Source organism: Brachyistius frenatus, unplaced genomic scaffold (genome assembly GCF_029030835.1).
Source record: "Brachyistius frenatus isolate BFR_SWC_R1_liver_20210118 unplaced genomic scaffold, ASM2903083v1 Contig_58, whole genome shotgun sequence".
Taxonomy (NCBI): Eukaryota; Metazoa; Chordata; class Actinopteri; family Embiotocidae; genus Brachyistius; species Brachyistius frenatus.
In genome coordinates, this window is record NW_027210657.1 from 1,611,843 (window position 1) to 1,624,049 (window position 12,207).

At 37.1% G+C, this 12,207-nt stretch overlaps 1 protein-coding gene across 1 annotated transcript; it reads right to left on the reverse strand.

The window, feature by feature from the left end:
- Nucleotides 1-5,713: 5,713 nt before the first annotated feature.
- Nucleotides 5,714-10,889, reverse strand: fgf7 (fibroblast growth factor 7). The gene is made up of 3 exons (XM_069705691.1): nucleotides 10,425-10,889; nucleotides 6,824-6,930; nucleotides 5,714-6,435 (listed from the first exon to the last, which is right to left on the reverse strand). The coding sequence occupies exons 1-3, from the start codon at nucleotides 10,708-10,710 to the stop codon at nucleotides 6,220-6,222; spliced, it is 609 nt and encodes a 202-aa protein (XP_069561792.1). The 5' UTR covers nucleotides 10,711-10,889; the 3' UTR covers nucleotides 5,714-6,219.
- Between the last annotated feature and the right edge of the window lie 1,318 nt (nucleotides 10,890-12,207).

Below are 12,207 nucleotides of genomic sequence, written 5' to 3' on the forward strand. Positions count from 1 at the left end.
CTTTTTCAAAGCCAGATGTGCATTGTGTGATGCAAAACAGATTGTTTTATGTCAGATTTCAAAGATACTGGAGCTGTCACACTTTTTATGAAACAGATAATTGCATGCAGACTTCCATGGCAAACAGATGTGTATTGAGTGAGACCTTCCATTGTCTGTAATATTAGATTCCAAACAATCAGAAATCTGTCTAATGTGTACCGTCTGCCAGGTTGGTTTGAGAGTCGTGGCAGAAAAACTCATAATATGCACACCAGGATTTTCATGTCTTTTGGTCTGTGGGCTTTGTATTGGCTTCATTATTAAATTTAGACATAGACACAACAATATCATGCTTGAAATCAATCTGCCTTAGTCGAAAATGATTGGATTAGTCATTCCTGATCTGTCTTATCGTTCAAATTAATTGATTTCCCTCTGTGTTTAGTTTTGCGCAGAGGACTGAAAAAACAAAAACGTTCTAACCACATTTCAGGAATGTTTCTTCTGCTGTTGATAGTTGTCCAGATTAAATTCAGAGAAAATCTTTAGTGATAAATTTGTTTCCTCTGTATTCTTTTGTTGTTGGCAGTTTTTAATACTGCCAGAAAAATGAAAACATCAAATCAAGTATATAATATGTGATATATCTTTCAGGCGTATCAAGGCTTATTGACCCAAGTACATAATTTTATTTTTCCTTCCCTGGATCAATTGAACAGCTGCTTGACAGCCTCAAGAGAAACCTTGTGGACCCGGTGACCCTCTGGATCTCAGGTACCAACATGCTGGCGATACACACCTGCAGTTTGACATTGTGTGAGTGTTTGAACAGTTGCACGGTGTATTTTCCAGGTATGAAGTCCAAATAATGTTCATGGCAGAGCAGGATCAGTAGTTGATTTGCTACAGCAGCTATAGATGAAGATGAAGAGAAGAACCCTCTCTCATGGTGAGAGATATACTGTTTTTCAGTTATGCGTCTTTCCACTAGTGGATACAATACACGTGTCCTTTTGCCTTTCTGTTTGTATATGTGTCAAGATCACCCAAAACTCAACTTATTTCTTGTGAGAATGTAAAACCAAGTTAAACACACTCTAAGCATCGACAACATATTTTTGACAACAAATTGAAAATCAAGCGTAAATGATACGGTGGCTGTTAAGTGTTGTAAACCACCCTTTCATTTTTATTTAACTGGAAACCTCTTTAAATACTAAAAAAAAAAAAAAAAAAAAAAAAAAATAGGTGAACCTCACTTCATTTACATATTTAAAGGTGCAGTACACCCAAACCACAAAAAGTATTTTCCCTTGTGGTATCCAGCCATGGAACTAGATCGGGTTTTAGTTGCATAAGTCTTCCCTCTTTTGATACATCTAACGCAGTGGAAATTATTTTTTTTTATAAGCTGATTAAAACTGCAAAAACCACAGGTGTTTCTGACAACAATGTCTATGTTTCTCTGGATGATTCATAGACCCCACCAACAGTATTTTAGTGGGAACATTTATTCAGTAAAATATATTTCCAATCCAGTAACTGAAGTGTATCAAAGATTAAAAAAAACAACAAAAAAAAAACAAACTGCTGTCACATGCTGTATTTTCAAGGCATTTTGCAAACTCACAGGCCCCCTGAAAGAATTCCATGAATTCGTTGGCTCTCTCTGCTACTAATAGACAGATAAATCCTTAAACTCAATATGTTTGTTGGATAGATAATCAACCGAAGTGGCCAACTTTAGCCGCATAACCTAATAATGATGCAGTATTTGAAACACAGAAAAAACTTTTCAGCCATCCAACTTTACTCTCATTGCGCAGCCGTTTTTTTTCTTCTTTTTAATAACTATAACCTCTTTCTCTTGTCATCTCGGCATCGGGGAGAAATGTGTCATATGACTTCTTTATAAGTGAATCCCAATTCAAATAAATCTTACTGTTGACCGCAAGTGTAATGTAGTAATGAATAGAGCCTGCAGGTTAGTCTGCAGAAAATTTAGACCCAGAAGCTCAGCTGTCAGTTTACTGATCTCTCACTTCTCCTGCAATCACAGTTTGTATTTGTACCAACAACTAGAACTCACTACCACATACAGTGTTTACTTCTTATTCACATCACCTTTCCTGTCTTTTTCTTACTGGAACAAATAGTTAGTAATCCGTGTGAAGGGCTACAAACTAAGTGTAAAGACATATTGGACTAATTTGCTGTGGACACTTTCACATTTTAAAGATGCGACCTTTAAGATTTGATTACACTTGAGTGGAAGTAATGCGCCACTTCTACATGATTTCACAGGGTTTTAGAAGTGAAGTTGTTGTCAAACTTGAAAATAACAATAGATTTTCAGCAACAAAAATAAAATTAACAGACTATATAAATATATGAGCAAAATGGATAGAAGTTAATTGAATATTAAGTCACTTAAGGACATTTTTCCTGTTTCCTTAAAATATTTTTTTTTGTCTGTGTTGACAATGAATTCACGTTGCATGAGGCACTTGATGCCAAATGTGGTCATATTTGTTGAGTTTACTCAGATCTTTGGTCAACTTTCATGAATATAGTGTTGGCTGGAAAACAATCTCTAATGTCCAGATACCAAAACCAAGAAATCAAATTGCATTTCAAAACTTGGAGAGACATTTTACTATGGCATTGCTATGACTTGATTCCAGCTAAGAGTCAAATAGTGGCTTTTGTAACTTGAAACAGGTAATAAACTTAGACTTATTTATCATTTTCATGGTAACAATTGTGGTCTGCATGTCTACTAATTATGTATAATTATGCACATTAATCAGTACTATTTACTCATGCAGTGTTATAATGTTGCATTTGAAATGTTTGTTTTATTTTCTTGGTGGTCCAAAATATTTTCCTTATGGTCTGTAGTTAAATGGCCTTTTAAAACCGGCAGTGCTTAGTAGACTTTTTTTAAAGTTTTTTTTTTTTAAATTTCAGTTTAATTATAAACATCTTCTTTCAATCAGAACTCATTACCTCCGTGTTGATTTCATCCGCTGTCAGTATAAGTTTGATATAGCGGTGAGCTGCTGGAGGTCCTGACCCTCTTTCGCAACGATCTGGTGTTCTGGGGGTTCCGTGCTAAGAGCTGCAAACACAGAATTCCCCGGGTTGCATAACAACAGATTTCCTCTGGGGAAATTGAAGGTTTACGGCCTTGAAATGTATCAAGTTCAGCTGCGTGTTCCCTCTACCCCTCAGGACCTCTCCCCCCCCCTTTTTCTGCCGCTGCCCCAGGACCACCTCTCCGCATCGCACGAGACTCCCCAGTCTCTCTCCCTGTTCGTCTTCCCTCGCCTCGCTCTCTCAACCTTCCCCCTTTTCTTCCCTTCTTTGCTGTTCACAGCCAGTGTTAGACCTCAACCTTCTTGATGTTGCCCTTGTCTGCACATGTAGCCTGTAATATGGGACACATGGGGTTTTCTGTGTTTATGCTTCCACAAAAATGCAAATCTAATACTGATGTGCTGAAGGATTGCAAAGAGTAGTGAATCATTGTCATAGAGTCATTATTCATCCCGGTAGGTCCATCAAACTGCACAGTAGCTCCTTAGCTGCTTTTTTTTTTTTTTTTTTAGCAAATAAATAATAAAGAAACATAGATGTGGACAATAAAATAACATGTAGTTATAATCTATAACTTATTAATAATGAAATCCAAAGTAGCACTTTACTAGTTGAAGTGATTTTAAAGCACAACACCAGTACACAAGTGCAATTTTATGAATAATAACATCAGCTGGACAAAACATTAACGACATGTAAGTATTAATAATACAAAGTGAAAGCTATTTCGACACACTGTTTTATCAATTTACTTACTTATATTTAGGGTCATTATTACAGATCAATATTTTTTACTGTAAATTAACTGTTATTGCTGTCAAGAGTTGAGTTAACTTCATAATTTTGCCATTTGATAGGGGTTAGAAAACTATTAAAATGACTTTTGATATCAAGAGCATTTTACTAAACAAAATCTTGGAACACTGTGTAAGCTCTTTGAATTTATGTGTCTGATGTGCCTGTGTTGCGGTTTTTGTCTTGGAAGTCTGCAGCTTCACATCAATTTTCCTCTCATTCTCGTTGGCTTCGACTTCTCCTCGTCCTGCTGGGAATACACAGCCTTCAGTCTGAAATGTGTTTATATTTTGAGCATGTTACAAATGATCTGCTAAGACTAACTTTGCGTGACTTGGCAGAAGCCTTCACCTCTCTCAGATGTTGGTTGGGTCAAACATATTTCAGAGGTTTGTTCTCTCAATTTGACTGTCTTTGTCTGACGGGTTCTCCGAGCCAGATGTGAACCCACGCAAAAGGTAAAGCTCATGCCGTATGTTGGTGTGCGATTGTGTGCCTGCACCTGTATGTGTATATATGAGTGTATGCATGTATGGTGCTGGCACTCTGCCAATATAGCTGCAACATTTTTCAGCACTGACCAGACTTCACGTTTACTCAAGCAGTATAAACTCAGAGGGAATTAATGCATCATATGATCATGTGGATGTATTTTTTTAAAAATCTTCCATCAATTTAAATATGTCGTTGAGCTGTATTACATCTCAAACTCCCTTATCAGATTGCGTGATCGTATATCATGTACATAGGATTGTCCAAGGACACTAAGGTTTTCCCAGATGTAAAAGACAACGTCAACATTCTAATTATCTTGTCATTAAATCAGCTAAACTGGGAAATGAACTGCTTAATATCTTCAGAGTACTGCAGTAATACCAGATCTATCTATCTATCTATCTATCTATCTATCTATCTATCTATCTATCTATCTATCTATCTATCTATCTATCTATCTATCTATCTATCTATCTATCTATCTATCTGTCTGTCTGTCTGTCTGTCTGTCTGTCTATCTGTCTATCTATCTATCTATCTATCTATCTATCTACAGTATGTATGTACACAAGGTAGAATATTTAGCAAGTCAAGGTATTTAGCAAGTAAAGATATTTCTGTCAAAAACGGTCAGTGTTTCTGTCTTTCTACGGGACCTGTATGGTGTATAGGTATTTACTCGTTGACACGCTAATAACTAAAGGAACTTATTAAGGTGATGGCTGTGAGTTTATTTTGAGGTCTTTTATACCCCCTAGTGGACAAGAAACCCATGAATACAGTCTGTAATACTATGTTCCAACATTCGCTCAGTAAATGAGCCATTTAGAATAATTCACATTGTAAGGAAAAAGGACACTTTAACTTGTAACACGTCTGTTTTATATCAAGAAAGAAAATAATTTACAACCATAAATGATAAGGCACTATAATGTATTAGCTAATACTGGGATATTGCCAACATATCATGCAGAGAGAATTATGAGTATTCGATCATAAATGGATCTTTGTCTTTGTCATACTTATTGAAAATTAGGGTATCTTATGAGAAACTAAAGAAAACATCTGTACAAATAAATATGATCATTTAGTGTTCAGGATTATTGAGTCTAATAGAACGAGATTACATAGCATACACATTTATAATGTTATTCACTTTTTATTTTAATCTGGTTATCTTTTCAGCAGCTTCAGAATATTTTACCTTAATAATGAAGAGGGAGTCAGTGAGCAGCTACATTATATCTGACCAGAGTCTGGTCCTCAATGCAGGAGTGACATACTGATCAAAACAAATCATTCACAAATAGATCGTCCTATTTTTTGTACTGGACATGCCATTGTGGTTAATTGTGCCACTGTTTTGTGTCCTTTGAGAACTTGTACCATGAAAAAAGACAAGTCCAGCTTGCTTCAGCACATCTTGGTCGAGCCTGTTCTGGACCTTCGTGTTGCTCATACAGGTTTCCTTATCTGGTCGAGTGTCGATCACCTTCGGAAAAGAGTACAGTCCAGACTGCGTGTCATACATTTTACTGTTTTATAAGAAAACACTTAACTGTTTTATAAGGAAATACAGTATTTAACTCAAAATAACAGTGGTATTTCCTTATTTTCTTGTGTCCTCACCCTTATTTAGGGATAGTTGGACTCGTTTATTCTTCCCATCTGATACGTCTCGTTTTCTTTTATGATAATGACAACATATTATAAAACATTATACAACTAATCTACAATTTAAGGAGAGTGGAGCGTGATGTTGGTAATGAGCTTACATGTGTCTATTAACATATATAATATGTGATTGAAATCATACACAATTTGCGACAGAGTCCTTTTGTTTTTTTTTCAGTCCACTCTCCTCTCCTCCTCCCTACATTTCATTGGGATGAAGTGAGATGCTATGTGCTCCCTCCTGGTCTTCTTCCCTCGCATTGGCCTTCCCTTCTGAGACAGGGCTATGAACATTTCTTTGCCATTTTTAGTCCACTTTGCAGAGGAGTATGCATTGAAGTAGTTTTCTAGGAAAACCTCCTTGAAGTTGCAGTTTTCATTGTAGATCCTCTGCAATGGAAATACATCAAACCATTAATACAATGCAGTTGCCGACATTTTTCTTTTACGGCTTGGCAATATATATTGTTATTATTTTGATGTTGTGAAATTAACAGTTCTAGCCTTTGTATTATAGACCTTTACCTGCTAAGGCATTATATTCACATTACTGATGATTATTTATCAAAAATCCCATTGTGTAAATATTTTCTGAAAGCACCAATAGTCAGCCTGACAATATTGTTCCAATATTGTGGCGTTTGGTCAAAAATATTCCAATATTTAATTTGATCCATATCGCCCAGCCCTAGTTCTTGGCCTTAATTATTCAAATGGATGTTTTGGACTGCCTGTTCTGCATAACTATGAATGCTGAAAACCACATGTGAAATATTACCTTGCCTTGCAGCTGTCCAGCCTTGTTCATAGAGATATAATACTGGCTCTTCACACCTTTGATAGCCAGTATGCCCCCCTCAGACACTGTCCTGATCTCCAGGATACCTGCCAGACAGTCAGACAGTCAGTGAAATGCGACATATTACAGGACAGATAAGACACAGTCAGCACCCAGCCTTTACTCCAGCGCCACTCAACATTCATCTTCATTAAAAAACATCATGGAAGTTCCTGTGATAAATCAGTCTGTGGACTTTCTGGCTTGTTAACTGGCCTGGGTGGCCGCTACATAAACCACAACCTATGTCATTGCACATATGGGAGACAGATTAAGCCTTTCTCCCCTGGGATTGAGAAAACTACCTCCTGCATGTGCTTTGCACGCTACATTTTAGACCTGCTCCTCAAATCTGTTGGGGGGGAGGGGGTAACACTAATGCTAGACTGTTTTAGTTTGTGATTTTGTTAAAATGATTTGACGAAACTTAAAAACACATTTTGTGTTTTACTAGAGTTCTGGGAATTATACCTTGGTGAAGCACATAATATTAGATTTAGCAGTGAAATAAAATGAATGTAATGTCTTAACATTTTGTTTCAACATGGTTGAAAGGCTGAAAGATAAAAAAAAAATCAGTTAATGTAAACAGCAATATTTCTCAGTCTTATATGAACAATATTTACAATGACTGCAGTAAGGTGGTTCACCTCACTGGCAAGTGATGGAGATAATTACTTATTTAGTGGGACATAAGAGTGTATGAGGAAGCATTTTACTTTTTCGTTTAATCCAACAGATATGCAGACCACTAATTATTAGTTCACTAGCCAAAGGTCCATAAAGTCCTACTTCAATTAAAAAGAAGTAACTATCACATGCACAGTATTCTGTTTGTATGATTGAAGGCATGATATGGCTAAATATGGTGAATCATTAAAATGTTTAAAATTAAAATGTTTTGCACACAAAAATATGAATTTCAAGGACACCAACAACATCTTGGATTTTTGCATAATGTGAAAACTTGTTCATTTTTACATATTGCAGAAATTCTTGCATTTGACAGGCAGAGGGGGGAAAAGGAAGAACTCCATTCAAGCTCTTCAGACTGACATTGAACATGCAGCATTTTATTGTTTGCTAGATCACAAACAGATGGCAGTCTCCCAATCTTGGAATGTTGTTTGCGCTCTGCTTGCACTTGATATTTGACTTAATATCACTGCCCTTTGACTGTTTGCTCATTTCTATTTATCCCTGCTTTTCTGTTTGATGTTTGATTTGATTTTTCACTACTTGAGATGAAGGTAATGTCAAAATTCAAATTACAGTAACATCTTAATGTGTAAATCGCATATACTATCAAAGTCAGCTGAGCATTTATTTCCTAATAATCCAAACTGTAGATGGACCTGTATGTTTAGCCCTTATACTCTGGAAATGTTATCTTCAAATTATTACGTTTAACAACTGCTTTCGTATCGTGTTCCACACACAAATGCACACACGTATTGTTAACATCAGCTTAAACACATGCGCCGTGACTTCCTGCCCCTGGCAAAGTAAACTAATTTCTGGGTAATCCCCAATTCAGCTTTCTCTTAACTGTGTGGGAATTCAGTGTTTACGATTACTTGTAAGGATGCTGCAGATCTATTATTCTTTGGGATTAATATAATTACACAAAGGTGAGGTAATGTAAAGTATGGCAAGTTCATTTGAATAACTTTTCACTTTGTTTTCAAATGCAATTTTAATACTATTTAATACAATTTAATACTTATAAACTACTACATATTTTAGTTTGCAAAATTATTCTCAATGTAATAGTGGGTATTGATTACAGTCTCAGTTATTTGTATTTGGCTGCAGCTGGAACCTGGCATATTATGGTACAATCTTAATGACTTAATATAGTGGAGTATAGTTACTGTCTTCGAATTCTTTGTTTTCCAATTGCTTTTGTTTAGAAACTGTTGATTGCATATTTGTTGTTTATCTGCCCTTTACTGTGGCGTAACACAACTTTTTATTGGTATGGTCACTTGTTTGCCCTTGTCTTTCACTGAGACACACACCTACATGTGTTACTGTATAAGTGAAAATATGTTATTTTATTGTTACACAAGTTTGTTTGCTTTTGAGGATTTGTTCACACATTGACAACACAATTGTCCTGGCAACTGTCAATGCCCCTGAACAGAACATTTAAAAAAAAAAAAAAAAATCTCTACAGCAAAACATTTTTATTCATCGATGTCCAATTTCAGAATTTTATTTAGTTCTCTCTACATTGCAGACTCAAAAGCTTAAACTCTCCTCAAAACTGCATAGTAGACATTTTGACTTTTGATCAAAGCGATTGTTTGAAATATAATAACGTCAGAAAGAAGTTCTGTGGTGCAAGAGATGAGTTGACTGGAAGTAAGCCTATTTTAGTTGCAGACACACATGGAATGTGGAAGCCAAAATAAGGCAGCTCCAAGGTTTTCATTCTGGTTTCTTCTTTTCATTAAAAAAAAAAAAAAGAGCCTTTATGCATTCAGCTTCTGAGAACTTCTTGTTCACTGCAGTCAACAATATGAATCACTGATTTATTGCATATACATTTGCAGCAGGCTGGTCTCATCAAAAGATCAGTGGTTAAATTTGAGTGTGCTTTTAGCGTGCGATTGTTCGCCACATATGGGTGTATCAATCTTTCTGTCTTTCACTGCCAATTGTTGCACAAGCATCTTTTCCATGAGGCATCTCTCTTTCATGCCAACATTCCAGCCACAGCCGCAATGTCAGATAGGAGGAAATGATAACTACTTAAAACATCCTCACCATGACAGAGACTTCAAGTAGGATCTAAAAAACATGAACTGTGAAAAATGTTGGCTCCAGGGCAATAATTTGAACAACTTGTCCAGTTAAATTACAGTTAGCATTGCTAGAAAATAACATGTCTCATTCATTTGTTAACGGTGTAATATTATTTGACATATTTTACTTTAAATTTTGGACTGGACAGTGGGGTGGTTGTCTCTGTGAATAACATAATTTTTTTCCATTTTTAATACTCTTGCCAATTCTTTGTCCCAGTGTCTCATCCTGACTCTGTAAGTTTGTGGGAAAGTAAATCAGGGTGAACAAATGTGAGCCTGTACCGGTGTGAGTCTGGGGTCACAAGGGCCTGGCACCCATAAGTCTCCAACACCCTTCAGTTTACTCCATTACAGCCTGTGTTTAGATGGTGTTGTAGTTTACAAGCCAAAATCCCACCTGCTTCATTTGACCCTCTGTCACTTTGACTGCTCCAACAGAGACACGTGACTCATTAACACTGTGATTACACTGTGGCGAACTCTGTACAATAACATGATCCACGTGCTGCTTGACAAGCCAAAGGTTCTGCACCAACTCAGTGGAAACATCTCACGACTAAACTCAAAACATCTCATATTCAAAGACAAAATGCACACCTGCAATCAAATTAATCAAAATTTGGAACTTATATTTGGAAAAAAAGGAGCTTATATTCATTAAAAAAAAATGCAGAGAAACTTATAATGATCTTTAGGTATTATGATTACTCAAAAAGAATGATCCTTACTGTGGCAGTTGGTGGGATCTTGAGTCCCGTTGATGTTGCCAGAATCATCAATAGTTAGGAACCACTGCGTGCGGCTGAACAGCTGTCGGATGCGCACATCTCCTCCCTCCATGTAGTCATAGTTCCTGGTGTGGCGCTCGTGTTTGGAGCAGTTCATGATGGCGGCGAGTTGCTCTGGTGTGCAGTCACTGTAGACTACACAAACACTGCCAAACAGAAAGATTGCATGCAGGTAGAGTCCCGAGAAGAGATTTTGAAGGTTCCATGTCAGCATCCATTTGTGCATTATAATACAATGCAGTGGGGATCAATGAACAACATACTGAAATGCCAGATTGAGATCTGTGCGCTATCCCTCGGCCCAGCGACCCCCTTGAACCCTGACTTGTGACCCGCCGGTCCTTGTTCCTGCAGCAGGGATTCCTAGTGGGATGTTGAGACGGAGCGCTTGTGGAAGAGACTTTGTGAGGCTGGTTGGGGTTGGCTGGAGAGAATTCTCACAATGAAGACGGCTGATGGTATTACGAGATGATGTCTCTCTTTAGTCCTCAGGGAGGGTGTGCTTTGACTGCTCCATCCTCTTGTGATCATTGTCCAACGAGGGACATCATAATCCAGTTCAGGAAATCTTATGCAGGATGTCACTGTAAAAATTATTTTAGACATGTTTGATTTTAGCAAATATTTACACTTTAAGGTACACTTACTAGTTAAAAAAAAAAAACTAACAAACAAAAATAACTTGCTGATTGCTGTGATTCACCCAGGTCTAAAGTGGAGCTGTCGTAAACTTTCAAACAACTTTGAAATAGCTCCTGGTTTTCTGTAATTCTACAAACATGTACTGTACATTTCCTAGCAGAAAATGAAAATTTACAAACATACTTTTAAACAAACAAAATATGTTTCAAAGAATCTGTAATTTAATGACTTACCTGTGCTCTGAGGGATGATAGGAGTTGTCAGAGGTGTCTTCCCTTTCAGCAAGACTTTCAACTCGAAGACTCTTTGGTTCTAAAGTTGTAGTTTCAGCTGTAAACAAAGTCAAGTAATGCAGTGAAGCTGAGCAGGAGCTGGGAGCTTCTATGAATTCCCATGTATGTTTCCCTGATTCTGGCGGGCTGACTCTGTGCATCTTCCACTGTCGCTGTGCACTCTGCTTAGATAAATGCCTCCTGCTGACCTCACTTGAGAGCAATTAGATCCCAACCAGTCAGCTGTCCCTGGCCGAGATGCAATGGAGAAACACCCTCTGCCTGCCTCACACTGTCACTCACCAGACATGAGAGGGAGCTATTAACTCTTGTAATACCAGGCTCTCCTTTGTATGTACTCCTCAGTGCTTAAAGAACATTTGCTTGCTCACTCACGACTGCAGAATTTGTTTTACAACTTTTACAAGAAACATCCTACACTTGAATAGGTTTGTGCTTTGCATGTTGCAGATGTAATAGTGACTCACATTCCCTTTACTCATGGTTAAGCTATTTGTTCTAATGAAAAAGCCTTAAAGAACTTCTTTCCTATCATTTTAGATGTCACAATTAATTAGTAGTTTTACTTGGCTGCACTGAATTATTGGTAAGGATTTACTGACTCAAGTAAAAAACTTCAAAGAAGTCCTTTAGTTCTCATTCGCATTGAGCATAGTAGTGGGAAGCACTAAGTTATGGTTGGGAGGTATCCATCCAAGGGGAGAAAAACAGAAGACATAACCGCTCAGAAGTAGTCATCTACATGTCAGGGTCATGCACTCTTTCATTTTTCGTGTTTGTATTTAAAG